The sequence below is a fragment of the Coffea eugenioides genome, chromosome 8 (genome assembly GCF_003713205.1).
Source record: "Coffea eugenioides isolate CCC68of chromosome 8, Ceug_1.0, whole genome shotgun sequence".
Taxonomy (NCBI): domain Eukaryota; kingdom Viridiplantae; phylum Streptophyta; class Magnoliopsida; order Gentianales; family Rubiaceae; genus Coffea; species Coffea eugenioides.
The window spans coordinates 38,885,518-38,903,017 of NC_040042.1; the positions used below are offsets into that span (position 1 = coordinate 38,885,518).

Genomic DNA, 17,500 nt, shown 5'->3' on the forward strand with positions numbered 1-17,500 from the left:
GAGCGAGATGGCACAAGAAACTTGGCAGCTTTATTTAAAAGCGGAAGAGCCAAGTGCGATTGCCAATTGTTTGAGAGGGGGAAAGTTTTGTTGAATTGTCAAACATTACGGCTTGACTTGTGTGGCAAACATTTCCATCTCACATCGATGGCAGCCAAGGAAAGCCTTCCGTTGTTTTCTTATAAATAGGGAAGCGTATGAAGGTTTAAGGTGCACCACTCAAGAGAGTTATATGGGTTATTAGGTTCTTGGGTCATCTAGCCCATTCAGTCAAATATTTTAGGCTCTCTTGTTTTGAGTTTAGAAATATTTTCTAAACTCTTTTGTAAGTGCCTATTGGCCTAGGAACCACTTTCCTACGGTCTTTTGTATTTATTCTTCATAGTAGAAATATTGCTCCTCCCTCGTCCGTGGACGTAGGTCAATTTGACCGAACCACGTAAATCTTCTGTGTCTTTTATTTGCTTTGTTATCCGTCTTTATATGGTCGGTTTTACCGCCTAATTATTATATGGCTGGTATCTACCGCCTATCTATTATATGGTCGGTTATACCGCCTAATTTGTGCTAACTTGAGTTTGTCTATTTCCTGGCCCGGTCCTAACAAACTGGTATCAGAGTTGGTTGTTATATTTTGCAAGACAGGTTCATCTGGTGGGGCCCGTTCATCTGGTGGGGTCCGTCCATCCTGTGGGGCCCACTCATCCTGTGGGGTCCGTTTATCCGTGGGGCCCGCTCACCTTGTGGGGTCCTTTTGGGGCATCTCGTGGGGCCCGCTCACGAGACTTGCATATTTGTTTGGCCAGTTTTTTGAGACAAACTTCACGTTACAGATTTTGTGGCAACAATGACGATAACAAAGACGGTTGTCGAGAAATTCGACAGGAATGTCAACTTCGGAATGTGGCAGCTCAAGATGGAGGCCATTCTTGTTCAAGACGGAGTTGATCTAGCGATTCACGGAATCGAGAACAAACCAGAAGATGTAAAGGATGCGGATTTCGCCGATATGGATAAGAAGGCCAGATCCAGCATAATCTTAAATCTCTCCGATGAGGTATTGCGTGAGGTAGCAACGGAGACTTCGGCCAAGGCTATGTGGGATAAATTGAAAGCCTTGTATATGAAGAAGACAGTCGAGAATCGGCTATATTTGAAGCAGAGTTTGTACATGCTTCGGATGTCTGAAGGTACATCTATACTCTCCCATCTTGATAAATTTGATTCCATTATTATGGATTTGGGGAATATAGATTCGAAAATTGATGATGAAGATCAAGCCCTATTACTTTTGTGTTCCCTTCCCCAGTCTTTTAAGCATTTCCGCGATACTATGATTTATGGAAAGGAAACAATTTCGTATCGGAAAATTAAATCTGCATTAAAATCTAAAGAGCAGATAGATAGGGATATTACTGGGGAAACTAGTGGGAGTCAAGCCGATGGCTTGTTTGTTCGGGGTAGATCTGAAAAGAGAAACACAGAAAATAGAAGTAGATCCAAGTCCAGACATAAAAATATGGTGTGCAATTATTGTAAAAGGAAGGGCCATGTTATCTCTGATTGCTTTAAATTGAAAAATAAAGAAAAGCAAAAGGGAAAATTTGTTGAGAAAAATACTGAATCCGCTGAAGCTAGTATAGCAGCTGATGAGAATGATGGAACTATTTTCTGTGCAACGGAAAATAATTTTAGGTCTAACAATGAGTGGATTTTAGATTCGGGTTGTTCGTATCATATGTGTCCCAACAGGGACTGGTTTTCAACATATGAATCAGTTGAAGGTGGAGTTGTCTTAATGGGCAACAACGCTGTTTGTAAAGTTGTTGGCAAAGGCACAATCCAGATTAAAATGTACGATGGTATTGTGAGGACGCTCACAGATGTTAGACATGTTCCAGATTTGAAGAAAAATCTCATCTCTTTAGGCACTCTTGAGTCTATTGGGTGCAGGTATTCAGGTTGAGATGGAGTTCTCAAAATCAGTCGAGGAGCCCTTGTTGTTATGAAGGCACACAGATCTGGTACTTTATATATTTTGCAGGGATCTACTGCTACAGGTGCTGCTGCTGTTTCTACATCAACTTTGTCTGATTCTGATTTTACCAAATTATGGCACATGAGATTGGGGCACATGAGCGAGAAGGGCTTATCTATTTTATGCAAACGAGGTCTTCTTGGTAGTCAAAGTATTGGAAAGATAGGACTCTGTGAACATTGCATTTTTGGAAAGCAGAAGAAAGTTAGCTTCCAGTTGCCGGCAGTTCACAGGACAAAAGGAACTTTGGACTACATTTATTCAGACCTCTGGGGGCCTTCTCGTGCTTCTTCTAAAGGAGGTGCCAGGTACATGTTGACTTTCATTGATGATTATTCAAGGAAAGTTTGGGTATATTTTCTTAAGCATAAAAATGATGTTTTCCTAACTTTCAAGCAATGGAAAGTTTTGATTGAGAAGCAAACAGGAAAACACATTAAGCGGTTGAGAACAGATAATGGCATGGAATTTTGTGAAGGTGAATTCAATGAATTCTGCAAGAATGAAGGAATTGGTCGGCATCACACCGTCAGGATGACGCCTCAACAAAATGGTGTGGTTGAACGTATGAACAGAACTCTTTTAGAGAGAGCAAGATGTATGACCTCAAATGCAGGGTTGACAAACGACTTTTGCGCAGAGGCGATCAATATGGCCTGTTATATTGTCAACCGTTCTCCTTCTGCATCTCTTGATTTCAAAACTCCTGAGGAAGTTTGGTCAGGTACTCCTGCTGATTACTCCAATTTAAAAGTTTTTGGGTGTCCAGCATACATGCACGTGAATGATGGAAAATTGGAGCCTATGGCTAAAAAGTGCATTTTTCTTGGGTATGCTTCTGGGGTGAAAGGATACAGATTATGGTGTCCTGATCCCAAATCTCCAAAATTTGTAATCAGTAGAGATGTTACTTTTGATGAATTGTCTATGTTATCTTCTAAGAAGGAGTCTTCTAGTCCTTGTACTATTGATAGTACACAGAAGCAGGTGGAGCTTGATATTGGCAGTTCTGGTTCTTCTCAATCCAAATCTTCAATTCAGCAATTACCAGTAGATACACCTGAATCTACTATTGAAGATAGTTCAGAAGAAGAAGAGTATTCCATAGCCAGAGATAGAGTAAGGAGAGACATTCGACCACCACAAAGATATGCAAATTTAGTTGCATATGCTTTGTCTGTTGCAGAAGAAACTGATGCAGTTGGTGAGCCTTCCACCTATTCAGAAGCAGTTTCTTGTGATGACTCTGCAAAGTGGTTGATTGCGATGAATGAAGAAATTGAATCTCTTCATCAGAATGAAACTTGGGTTCTTGTAAAGCCGCCGTCAGCTAAGAAAATTGTTGGATGCAAATGGGTCTTCAAGAAAAAGGAAGGTATTCCAGGGGTTGAAGATGCAAGATATAAAGCACGATTGGTTGCAAAGGGCTATAGTCAGGTACAAGGTATTGATTTTAATGATGTGTTTTCACCTGTTGTTAAACATAGCTCTATTCGTGTTTTGCTTGCTTTAGTTGCCATGTATGATTTGGAGTTAGAGCAGCTTGATGTTAAGACAGCTTTCTTACATGGCGAACTTGAAGAACAAATTTATATGAAACAACCCCAGGGTTTTGAAATTGAAGGTAAGGAAGACCATGTTTGCTTATTGAAGAAATCCTTATATGGATTGAAGCAGTCTCCAAGACAATGGTATAAAAGGTTTGATTCCTTTATGTTGGGTCATGGTTATTTGAGGAGCATGTATGATAGTTGTGTTTACTTCCGGAAGTTAAATGATGGTTCTTTCATTTATTTGCTGCTTTATGTTGATGACATGCTCATTGCTGCCAAGAATTTGTCAGAAATTCACACTTTGAAACTGCAGTTAAATAGTGAATTTGAAATGAAAGATTTGGGAGCAGTTAAGAAAATTCTTGGCATGGATATCAAGCGAGATCGAGGAGTAGGAAAATTGTTCTTGACCCAGAAAAATTACCTTGAGAAAGTTTTGGAGCGTTTTGGCATGAAAGATGCTAAACCAGTATCTACTCCTCTTGCTAGCCATTTTCGGCTATCTGCTGCTCAATCACCAAAATCAGATGAAGAGGAAGATTATATGGCACGGGTTCCTTATTCCAGTGCAGTCGGCAGTGTTATGTATGCAATGGTTTGTACTCGTCCAGATATTGCACAAGCAGTCAGTGTTGTTAGCAGATATATGTCTTGCCCTGGTAAAGCACATTGGCAAGCTGTGAAGTGGATTCTCAGATACTTGCGAGGTACTTCAAATGCATGTTTGGAGTTTGGAAGAAATAATAACACTTTGGTTGGTTTTGTAGACTCAGACTACGCTGGGGATCTTGACAGGAGAAGATCACTTTCAGGCTATGTATTTTGCATTGGCGGTTGTGCTGTTAGTTGGAAAGCTACTCTACAACCTGTCGTAGCTTTGTCTACTACTGAAGCAGAATATATGGCTGTGACCGAGGCAATCAAAGAAGCCTTGTGGTTGAAGAGTTTATTTAGCGAGTAAGTCTATATCAAGGTGTTACTGATATTCACTGTGATAGTCAAAGTGCCATACACTTGACTAAAGATCAGATGTATCATGAGAGGACGAAACACATTGATGTGAAGTATCACTTCATTCGGGATATCATTGCTGAGGGAAAAGTCCTTATTCAGAAAATCAATACCAAGGACAATCCAGCTGACATGTTTACGAAACCTCTTCCAGTTTACAAGTTCAAGCAGTGCTTGAATTTGGTTGGTGTTCATTGTTGGTGATTTAAGCCCATTGGGGCTTATGTGGAGAAGGTGGAGCAGTTTTACTATTGTCGATGGTGGGATTCCAAATTTTGCCAAGGTGGAGATTTGTTGAATTGTCAAGCATTGCGGCTTGACTTGTGTGGCAAACATTTCCATCCCACATCGATGGCAGCCAAGGAAAGCCTTCCGTTGTTTTCCTATAAATAGGGAAGCGTATGAAGGTTTAAGGTGCACCACTCAAGAGAGTAATATGGGCTATTAGATTCTTGAGTCATTTAGCCCATTCAGTCAAATATTTTAGGCTCTCTTGTTTTGAGTTTAGGAATATTTTCTAAACTCTTTTGTAAGTGCCTATTGGCCTAGGAACCACTTTCCTACGGTCTTTTGTATTTCTTCTTCATAGTAGAAATATTGCTCCTCCCTCGCCCGTGGACGTAGGTCAATTTGACCGAACCACGTAAATCTTCTGTGTCTTTTATTTGCTTTGTTATCCGTCTTTATATGGTCGGTTTTACCGCCTAATTATTATATGGCTGGTATCTACCGCCTATCTAATATATGGTCGGTTATACCGCCTAATTTGTGCTAACTTGAGTTTGTCTATTTCCTGACCCGGTCCTAACAAGTTTCGATAGGTTGGCAATACTATTCATGGTACGACACCAATCAAGTTTTAACATGCACCTTAAGTAGGATTGTGCTAACCAACTAATATTAGAGTAGCTCGCCTCTAAGAGAGCCTTAAGGCTCCACTTGCATAGGCACCTGTTTGGACTGATGATGATTTAATCCTTAGAGGTGTCAATGGATCGAGTTTACACTCGAACTCTACCTGGATTCGATAAATTTTTCTGGATTTGGATTGAAAAATAATTCGGATATTCGGATCCGGACCTGTTTACTTTAACAAAATAAGGGTCAGATAAAAAATATATGATTCCGACTCGTATCCGAACAAATATATTAATAATTATAAAATATAAATATTTTTAAATACATTCTTTTATCAAATTAACAATTTAATAATGACTTTATATATTGATTTGTGGTTAGTTTTGGATTAACTAATGCGAGTTATTTGTTATTTAGTTTTGTAATTTGATTTGTTTAAGTTTGAAAATTGAATTTGTGATTGGTTTTGGATTTAATTTTGAAATGTTTAAATTTGGACCTTTTCTTTTCGACTAGATCCAGACCCGGTTTCAAAATTCTAATGTCAAGACTCGTCAGATAATGGGCCGGGTTCGGATCTACTACATAAAAGCGGGTCCGGATTAAAAATTTTCAATTTCGATCCGAACTCGACCCGTTGACACTCATATCAGTCCCCCAGGATCTCCCCCTTGGCCTTGTTGGCTCACCCCCCCCTCCCTCCCATTCCCTAGTATAGAGGAGAAATAGGTCTATCGTGTCCTGGAAAAAAAAAAAAAAAAAGATTGTGCTTCTTGACAGAGAGTGAAGATAATACTGACGGCCAAGATAGATTAGTGAGACATCACAGTAAGTGAACTTAATCATCACCTAAAATCAAATGTGCACCCAAGAAAACTGTCATCATCTGTACTATTCATGGTACGGCACCAATAAAGTTTTGACATATATATTTTCTCTAAACAAGCACCCTAACTACGATTAGGTTTCTTCACAGAGAGAATGAAGATAATACTGAAGGCCAATATACATTAGTGAGAAACCAAAAATTGGCCGCAATTTTTAAATAAGTGAACTTAATCATGACCTAATAGTAAATGTGCACCTAAGAAAACTGTCATCATCTCTACTATTCATAGTAAGGCACCAATCAAGGTTTGACATAGTTACTCTAAACATGCACCTTAACTACGATTAGTTTCTTGGCAGAGAGGGTGCAGATGATACTGAAGGCCAAAATGCATTACTGAGATGTCAATCACCATCGGTTTTTCTAGACCCCATTGAATCCCCCGAGTAGACTAGAGTAGGAGTAGGAATAGAAATAAGTTAAATTAGATGTTGCCGTCTCAAAAAAAAAAAAATATCACAGGAACTTGGCCACATTTTTGTAAAAATACGTGAACTTAATCATCGCCTAAAACTAAATGTGCACCTAATAATAGAAAAAAATTTGGAAATATTTCCTTGACATAATTTTTTAAATTATTTTTTTATCTTACACTGTTGCACACATCATATCATTATATATTTTTCTATAAAACTCTAAAAACTTGCAATTCAAACAGGGTCTGAGGCTGCGCTGGTAGCTTTTTTAAATTGGCATAGTCTTTGACCCCACTCATAAATGTAGTGATTGGAAGCACTAATGCGAACGGAAAAAATCATGGGACATCCTAAAAGGTGATTGGCTTCACCATGTCTTTGGATATGTGTTATGAAATTTTTCTTGAGATTCTTTAAATATATTTTTTTTAAAAAAAATTTGAAACACTTTTAACTCTCATATATATCATATCACGAAACATGTGCTACGGCAAATAAAAAAATCTTTCCCAAGTAATATTCAATCAAAACACAATAGTTCTTCTACCTAAGACGATCCAATAATCTGTTCATAGTAGGTCACGATTTATCCACCCTACATATTGTGAGTGCACTACCGCGGATCCGTCAATGCTAAATTAGCTGAAAGGTAAGGATAGTAAGGTGAATGTTAACCGCATTCCATTTTTTTTAAAATGACATTCTCATTATCTTTTTTAATCATATAATTTTTATTCATTAGACTATATAATAATAAAGATAGTGAGAGTACCACTATATTAAAAAAAAGTTGAAGTACAATTAACGTACACATCCCAGATAGTAATCCCCAAAAAAGTATCTAGCCTTGTACATGAGGAAAAAAAATAAAGACTTTACTCTCCTGGACGTTTGGCAGCTAAACTTCTACGCCTTCAACTGGGTGTACGGAGCATTTTACCTAATTTTCAAACAGTCCAACTATCAAAGGATTTTCCCATCTTAATTTTTAATGTTTGTATACCTTATGTGCTTTTATTTATTCATTGTTTGTCCTTTTAGGTAATAAAAATGGGAAGGTAGGTTACTCGTCCTGAGCAAGACAAGGTGCTTTATGCTAATGGATGAAATTCTTCCCATGATTTTGGTCACATATTAAATGCTCCATTAGTTTTGTACTTGATGTGCATCTGCAAGTGGAGATGTCTGGATAGAAAGTATGATTAAAAGGTGAATCTAGCAAAGACGATATTAAAAGTTAGGGAGAAGGTTCTGATCCTCATGGAATAGATGTTTCTACTAATTTCTCCCTCAGTTATTCAGTTGTATGCACAAGACTTGTAATCTGACTGCAGACCGTGTTTGTATTGTCATTTTTTTCTCAAAAATTTTTTTTATGTTTTTCATTAACATATTTTTCAATCATCTTCTTATCTCACATATAACAAATTGTTACAATACATTTTTCTCAAAAATTTTAGAAACTAGCAATCCAAACTGCACTTTTTATTTGAAATGCGAAGCCATATGCTTATACATGATGTCCAAAGTATAGAGATTTTGATTGCGGAATCTTCAAAAAGACCCTGCAGGTATCTCTGAATTTCAAGATAGGGTTAAAAATAAAAAAATTTCCTGTGATATACCTAATATACAAAAAAGTCTCCCGTGATTTTAAACTATACAAAATGACACCTCATGTTTCGAACTAAATTGTAAACTAACATAATTCGTTAAAGTTAACGAAAACGACAGTCTCGATTGTTAAACTTACCGGATTCCGTCAAGTTTATTATTAATTTTACCGGATTCCATTAAATTTTTCGTTAAGTTTATCGGATTCCGTTAAATTTAATGAATTCTGTTAGTTTATAATTTAGTTCAAAACATGAGATGTCGTTTTGTATGTTTTGAAACTACAGAGGACTTTTCTACATATTAGATATAACACAGGGGATTTTTTGTTTTTAACCCTTCAAGATATGGTGAATGGGAGAGAATGATGGGCATTATTGCACCACTTGGACTTATGTCGGGACCATAATTTAAGTTTTCTTGCAAATTGAAATAGACACCTCAAGACGTAGATATTCCAAATTACGTGTGAAACTTTTCTTCTAGGGCTCCAATTTGTAGGAAAGAGGAACCTCTTATGTCTTATCCATTGGTCGCCTCCTTATCTGTGGTTTAAATTGATTATGGATCATAATGCGTATGCTCAAGGGTTGCAATTTCTATTTTTGTGACATATTGTTTAAACATACACCTATATATGCTATATTGGCATTGGAAAATGTAAGTGACACGAAAAAAAAAGTAGTAACTTATACTGTGATATAAATGTGTGTGTGTGTATATATATATATATAAGTATTTCTACTACCTATACAACTATACATATTTAAAGATATATGAATACTAAAGAGTACATATGTCAATTCATAGTCTTTCTTCTAAAATTTTCTTTTTGTAGCATGTGAGGAGTGGGATTTAGGCACCGTTTCGATTGAGGGAATGGGAGGAAAAGGAGAGAAGAGGAATTGGAGGGGTTTGATTTTTGTTGTTTGGATTTATTTTTGAGGAGAAAAGGAAAGAATAAGAAAGGAAATAGTGTGTGTGTGTGTGTGTATATATATATATATTGTTAAGTAATGGTTTCCACCCAAAAATGAGCAGAAATAGAGGGAAATAAAACTAAATTAATTGAAATAATTTAATTTTTTTTTAAAAAAATAATTTTTCTCTACCTTTTCCAGTAAATTAACACTTGATTTTTTCCTTTCCTTTCTTTTCTTCCTTAATCCAAACAAAAATTTAGAGTTTCATTTCTTTTCCCTCTATATTTGATCCAAACAAGAAATATAGAAATCACTCTTCTCTAGTCTCCTTTCCTTTCTTTTTCATTGGTGTCCTTTTCTTTCCTTTCCCTTGCTTTCCTTCAATCCAAACAGTGCTTAGAAAGTGGGGAGCGAAGGGAGGCTTGTAGTCATATATAAGAACAACTCAACAATAATTGTTGACATTACTACTTCTAATTATAGATTTATAAGTGTGTACAAACAGGCCTCACCGATCCAACGAAAACCCTTATATCAAATTCATGGTATAAGTGCGTTATATATAACTATAAGAAAATTCTAAAGTTAACCGCTCCTTCAAATTGTATCTCTTTATGATAACAACGATCCATATTTTAAATTCAGAGTTCTTCTATTCTACGTTCTAAGAGTACAAGACAAGAGTGGAACTAATAGTTTGTTATCTTAAAAAGTATAAATTTTCTTCGCGAAAGTTAGCCTGAATTCTAGGGGTGGATGATAATATATGAAATTTATACTGAAGTCATTCTCCATATTTTGTGCGTTTATTCTATGCCCTTAGGAGGTAAAATAGACGAAACCTTTAAATAATTCAAATTATTAGAATCTCATGGCAAAAAAAAAAAACAATTAATTCATTATTAACGGATAAATTTAACTTGATGACATGATATCTACTAGAAGAGACTATAAAATCTCCTATAACTATATCATCCATATATAAGTAGAACTACAAAGCGTATATATATGTTATTACTTTCTATGTATGGTCTGTTTATGACTAAAACCTTTTAAACTAGTAGACAATATCAAAACTTAAAACCATTTGGACCAACCATCACACTGTTTTAGCATATTTAGTTTTGACTTAAACTCTTAAACAAGTAGACAATTTCAGATTTGAAACCATTTGAACTTATTCTTACTTCTCACTTAAACCTTTTAAACTACTAAAGAAAAAAAATTGGATTTAAAACCATTTTGAGCTGTTTACCAATGCATATTTAGGACGAAAATAGAAGAGGACAATCTGGATTGCACTAGCTAGGCGTAGATTCAAAAGATTTGCCTTCTGTTCAGCATTTTTGGTAACAATCCTAAGACCACCCAGAAACGCGAGGAAGCAGCTGCTGATAGTTTAATGAACCAGTCTAATTGGCTACCCTTCACTTTCTCTTCGCCTGCAAAAGTGGCCCATTTAAATTTGCTTGCTTTTGATTTCGGCTTCTTGCGTACGTGCACTACTCTCCACACATGTCAAGTCCAAGGATGAGCCCATTCTTCCGGAGCCTCTCCAATTGGTATTGAGTACTGTAGGACTGTCTCCAATTGGTGTTTGACAAGTTGTTTACTAGATGGGATTTAAAATCCCTCTTAAAAATCCAAATCCCACGTCTTCAAGTTTAAAAGATCTAGAAGATATGCCAATACTTTTTTTTTTTTTTTTGGACACGAAAGACTAGGGGTGGGCGCGGGTCGGGTATCCGTCCCATTCATCATTTGGCTGATCCGACCCGCACCTTGCGGGTCAGCCATTTTCTGACCTTTACCCGCCCCGCATATCAGCGGGTACCCAATTATAGGGTACCCATTGAGATAGGGTCGGGTCAGCGGGTACCTGTCCCGCCCCATTTATCATTTAATTTTTTTAAAAAATGATTTATACTAATTTAATTTTATATTTTACACATTCATCTAAGATTTAATAATTTTTTTTCTCAAAAAAGGTTTCCCACTAAGAAACAAGCATGTGAAGAGAATATAAGATAAAGGCAAAAAATTAAAAGAATTCAAAATCAATAAAAGTTTGAAATAAGTAATATAATTTTTAATATATATGTTCCACATTAATTAAAATTTTTTCTATAAAATATAAGATCATGACCTCTACAAATGAATTTTGTAAATAAACTATAGTCTCTCATATTTGTAATACAATTTATTCAATAAAATTACTTATTTAGTTCTAAATTATTATTTTATAGTGTGTGTATAAAAATAAAAATATATATATAAATATGCGGGACAGATCGGGTACCCGCGGGTTTTTAATTATGTGACCCTAACCCGCTCCGTATTTTAGCAGGTACCCGACCCTCTTTTGACCCGATCAAATAATAAAAATTAGATATCCTAATTTTCGGATCGGATCGGATCGGATATGACGGGTTTTCGAGTTAGCGAATAATTTTGCCCACCCCTACGAATGACATACACTTACTTTATACTAAGAGAGAGGGGACCTGAATAGGTCCAAGAAAATATCAGAGGAGACTGAACCACCACCAATCCAGATAGATGCACTATACACTCATCTAGAGAGTCACTTAAAATAGCATGTGTCCATATTACAAGTTGCAAGTAATGGGGACTTAATGTCAACAGGCTTGAATTAAGACTTGTGCGATTTCTTAGGATAAAGTAGGGGAGTTGGATAGGGGAAGTAGAGAAAAAGAAGGTAAATAAGGATTGAGACCATTCTTTTATTTGTCTTAATTGTTAACGCTTTAGACTTGCAATCATTTTCGCTTCGTTAGTCATTTTCTGTTTTATGTTTTACAAGAGAGCCCAAAGAAATTGAGCAGTATTTATATTTCCAGAGGTATACATTAATAATACGCATTTTTGGTAAATAGACGATCACAAGTGATGTCCTATTTTAGAGGAGGGGAACTTAACAACGCAACCAAAAGCAAACCCCGTGGCCATCTGCACATACCACCAAGGTTAGGTATTTCTACCAAAAAAAAAAAAAAAAACCAAAGGTAGTTTAGGGAAAGGAACCATTAGAACCATTATTTTGTATTGATTTTAACCATAATCCTCTAACTCAATAAATATATATTTTTTTCGAATGTGAATTTTATGCTAATATGACAGGTAATATGCTTTCTGATGTTTGGTTTTTCTGTCTTGGCAAGTTGAAAAACTAAAAAAGGAAAAAGAAAATAGCAACAAATTAGCTTTGCTTGGATTGTAATTTTTTGTAGAAAATTTTTTACGTTTTTCGTGAATATATTTTTTAATTATTTTTTTTATTTCACATACATCAAATAGTAAAGTACATTTTTCTTCGAAAACTCCTAAAAATACCAATTGAAGCAGGCCTGAGTCTGCCTCTTGAGGACATTAGACTCTTGTCATGTTTGGCAAAGTAAAAATGTCGAGCGATCCCTCTTGTTACAAGAAGTTGATGTTTGGTGGTCACTTGAAGATTGCCATTCAGCTGCGTTTTCCCTCCCTAGAGTTCTTTCGTTTGGGTCCATCTTTAGTTGGGAGAGAAGGAAATTGCATGGATTCTAATGCAGCACAGTTTTTAAGGTGCATGCAATATTTTTCATGTAATGGATCGTAAAATCATTTGTCCACATTATTAATCATTTTGATACACCGTCTAATTTGCAACATTGTTAAAACATGATGTTGAAAACTACGTATAATTGGATTAATCTGTCTTACGCTGACAGTGTATACACTATCAGTATTGAATGAATGACAATTATGTAAAATTTGAATTTAAAATTTAATTTTTACACACATGTAGAGCTGTAAACGAACCGAATCGAACCGAGTATCTCATGTTTGAGCTCTGTTCGTTAAGCAGTTCGAACAACGTTCGTGTTCGTTCGTTAATTTTCGAACTCCAAACCTGTGTTCGTGTTCGGTTCGTTAAGTAAAATTCGTGTTCGAGTTCGAGTTCGAGTTCGACTCGTTTAACATAAACGAGCCGTTCGCGAACATGTTCGAAATGCTCGAATCCAAATTATTTTATGCCTTAAATATGCCATGCGAATTATTAATCATTCTAAAAAATAATTAAAGCACTAAGTGACTAAATTCTATTATTCATTAACTATATAACTAACATTAACATAAAAATAACAAATAAAACAAAGAAATTTGCCCTCCAAATATAAAAGTCCAACCATAAAATTAACCCAAAAATTTGTTAAATGATAATTATGTCTATGTTCGCGAACGTTCGTTAAAACTCGCGAACATGCTCGTGTTCGCTCGATTATTAATCGAACAAAAAAATTCGTTTGAACTCGGTTCGTTTAAAATTTCGAACGAGCCTTTCACGAACACGAACGAGCCGAAACGTACCGAGCTACCGAACAGCTCGGTTCGTTTAACAGCTCTACACACATGTCATGAATCCAATACTGATAGTGTATACACAGTCACGGTAGGAAAAATTTACTCATAAAGTTTTATCCAATTGTATATTTTTTTTCTCAACATTTAGAATTTAGAATTTGGCCAATCATGCAGGGCTCCTATTTCTACTTTAGTTAGCGGACTCCTTTTGTTTGTTATTGTGTCAGGCACATGCAAGTCTACTGAAGTCTAGTCCAAGAAGGTGTCTGTTATCTTGTTCCTATTCAAGTATTGCAGTCATGCTGCTCTGGAGTAAAAACTCCTAAATTAAAGGGTAAACTACCTTTTAATCTCCCATATTTAAGATTTTCCTTCATAATTTTTCTTACCTTTGATCCTTTACATTTAGGATTTTTACTCATAACTTCTCAAATGAAGGGTACATTTGCTTTTACTTAACAGAGGTCAGGTTTGACCCCCTCTAATTCGCTGTGCTCTTTTACGTTATAACTTTTAGGTTATAAATAAATTAAGGAATGACATCCCTATTTAAAAAAAAAAAAAAAAAAAGAAAGAAGGGTACGTTTGTTTATTTGACAAATGACATCTACTACATTTCCTTTACTTCCCAGTTCCCACGTACGTTTTGATTTCTTTTTTCACTTTTGATTTCTGTTTTATTCTTCAGTTTTATTTATTCTCCTTCCTCGGAAAGCCCTAAGAAGCAACACCACATGTAGCCATGAGCCATGGCTGCAAGTTATAGCAGTGATATACTGAAATAAAGAAACCTACTGTCTATAGTAGCAAAAAATTAATTTGTGGGGGTCATCTGAACCCACAGCTTTACTCCAGAAATATAAAAACAGGCAGAAGATCGAGATTGTGATTTTGTGGGAATTTATTTCTCGAAAGAATCTGTTTTAGGGTGTCCACTAGGTATGCCCAAACTTCATGTATTGCAGGCTTTCAGGCCAGTCCTATACTTCAGCAAGAAAAGCTTTTAGGTGGTTATCATCCTTCAGGTTCATGTTACTGTCAGAGAGTAACAACATGAACTAAGGTCTGCAAACATTGTAGCCAATACATTAATCTCTTCCTAGATTAAAACCAAGAAAGAAAAAACTTGTCAGGGCCTCTAGTCTAAGTATTTGCTGCTTGGGGATGTGTGTGTTAGCCAAGGATTAATGACTCTGCAAAATTTTTACATATCTATTCCAGTTAAATGAAAAAGCCTGAATTGGCAAAAAGAGCATATTAAACCACTCAATTGCACATCATCGGCTATAAATGAGGGAACAAAGTTGAGAAAAAGCGCACAAAATAATTCAAAATAATTCCTATTCATTTTCGAATTGTAGGATAGAAAATATGGTCTGCACAAATGTCAGAATGAGCAACACAATTGACATGACGGACCAGTGGTTTTCGATATAATTCCTCATCAGATGAGCCCTCCAGATGTTCCAACGCCGGCTAGAATACTCGTTCACTTGCTTGAAAACTCTCGAGTAACAGAAGACATCGTTGCCTGTATAAGTCTCGACCTCCTTCACAAGTCCATTAAACACTGAAGATATCGCTTCATCATCACCTAACCATTTGGTTATAATTTTTTGGCGTCGAAGCTTTTCAACATCCCTTGAGGAAGCAATGAGACTATCCATGAACGTGACATAATCAATTACATATCTTCTATCATACAGTCCATTAATCATGTAAAGTTCAAACCCAATTAAGTTTCTGAAGACGCATTCTGTAACATCATGAACGTCCAGAGTCGGGATTTTCATTACCCCCTTTTCAAAAGCAATATCCAGCCACGATACACTTTTGTTAGCCGTCTCAAACTTTATCCCGGCTTGTCGTAGCTCGCTTGCGCATTTTATGTGCTCGTTCACCTCGCCACTTGTGGAACAATTGTCTTGCGAATCCCCATTCTCTTGGCTTTGATGATCAGCTGCTGGTTTTGAAGCAAATGGAAAACAGTGCAAGATGCTAGTAATTTTGGGTAGCTGGGTTGCGGATACACCTTTCTCCAAATCCCAGCCGCTTGTGGAATAAATGTCACCTGGATCCCCGTTTTCTGGGCTTCGATTACCACCTGCTAGTTTTCCAGCAAATGACCAACACCAGCACTCGTGCAACAGGTGAAGAAGATGAACGACATCTCCAACATTTCCAGCAATGTTTGTGGTAGGATTCGGTAATGATACAGGTTTCTCACCTGGGAAAAAGAGATGCAGAGGTGAATGAGGGAAAATGGCAAGATCAACGAGGTTCTCCTCCTCAGCTCCTCCAGGTGACTTGGTCATTTCAAACAGACGAACCAGGATGAAGAAAGGCAGTTGATTTTCAAACAGTAGTATGTCCCTGAACAGACATCCCATTATCCTACGATTCAGGAAGATGGGATCACCTTGTTTTGGGCCGTAATTAAGGGGATAATCTTTGTACAGGCACCAACCAGCATATTTCCTCAAAATCTCAATGATAAAGAACCCGTCAAGTAGCATCATTTCAACAAATTCATCAGTACCAAGACCAATCATATCTTCTTCTGCATACCAACTTCGAGCTTCATCTTCAAGGTCTTTTAAGGCATTGATGTATCTCTCAGTACTTGACTCGCCTCTTCGAAGGAGAAGCTCTTTCAAGTACCACAGCTTATACGTCTGCGATTTTACCAAGTTTTCCTTACCGTGATGATAAGGCCCGATAGAGAACATCTGTGGTTCGTACGCCACTTCATTTTGGCTGCGAAGTTTATGATCGACTCTGAAAATCCGTTGCTTGCTAAATGAATTTGATAGCCCAGAAAGCTTTCGATCAATACGAGTGGTCAGTCCTTTGTCCTCAGACATCTTAGTATATGTTGTTGAGTAGAATCAGAATACCACTGCAAGACCAAAGTGACAGAAAATTAATCACAAGGTTGGTTTCAGAAACGGTAAAGCAGACCAATTGTGGCAAGATTAAACTCGCTACTACTCAATTCTCCTTCAGAGTACTCGCATCTTACCCGAAAACCAACAATTTGCGTAGCTATCTGCGAGTAATCTTGGTTTGCTCGAGTACAGGCAGGTACAAAAATTGTCTTTGTTACAAATGCACTTGAGGCCCGGCCAGGATTTTATAGTGCAGCAGTAGCTCGTGAAAATAAAGAATTACTACTTTGTAAGTCTTATTCTTGAGAAGATGCAGCTAGTACTCAAAAGCAAATGGTACTTAGCTGATACATCCAAATTGCTGTGTAAGATGCCAAGCAGTTTCCTTCAGTAAATTACTATGTGTACGGACCCCTTTATGGTAGGAACGCATTGACCGTTCCTACCGTGGGCTTGCTCTGCGTGTCTAGACAAGAAATTGACACATCATGGACTGGCCATGGTTGAATTGTTTGTGGCCCAAAACCATTTGGACTAAGAAGCACAGATCACGCGCTTGGCAAGGTGAACTCGTCAGGCCTGAGAAAAGTTCTACTTCTACACTACAGCAACTGTACTGCAATGCTTCGTTCGAATTTAATTAACTTTTGTCTTCACTTCTCCCATTTTGGTATTTGCAGCACTTTTATGAAAGGCTTGCCATGTTACTAAATTCTAATGTTATCTTTCAAATGTTACACTAGATCTCACTTACACTCATGCTTCCTAACAATTGTTATTTTATTTTTTTTGGTAAGAACAATTTTTATTTTATGACAGTACTAGTTTCGTTCCTAATTCATTTACAACGGTGCTTTGCATTTTTCACATTTTTTATTTTTTATTTAATAGAAAATTTTATAGAACAACTTAAAATGCTAGTGTATAAGAGTGAATATAGTATTTGTG

At 36.6% G+C, this 17,500-nt stretch overlaps 2 protein-coding genes across 3 annotated transcripts in view; both read right to left on the reverse strand.

The window, feature by feature from the left end:
* The window catches only part of LOC113779069 (UPF0481 protein At3g47200-like), a 94,317-nt gene extending 77,217 nt beyond the window's left edge, over positions 1–17,100 (reverse strand). For both annotated transcript variants that reach the window (XM_027324496.1, XM_027324493.1), the window contains exon 1: positions 16,687–17,100. The gene's annotated coding sequence lies outside the window, so the exon portion shown is untranslated. The remainder of the gene's footprint in view (positions 1–16,686) is intronic.
* On the reverse strand, positions 14,849–16,693 carry LOC113779070 (UPF0481 protein At3g47200-like). Its single transcript, XM_027324497.1, has one exon. It carries the CDS (start codon positions 16,526–16,528, stop codon positions 15,005–15,007), a length of 1,524 nt encoding a protein of 507 aa, XP_027180298.1. The 5' UTR covers positions 16,529–16,693; the 3' UTR covers positions 14,849–15,004.
* Positions 17,101–17,500: the final 400 nt, after the last annotated feature.

Coding starts and splice junctions, on each gene's coding strand:
- LOC113779070 (XM_027324497.1), bottom strand. CDS start 16,528: ATGTCTGAGGACAAAGGACTGACCACTCGTATTGATCGAAAGCTTTCT.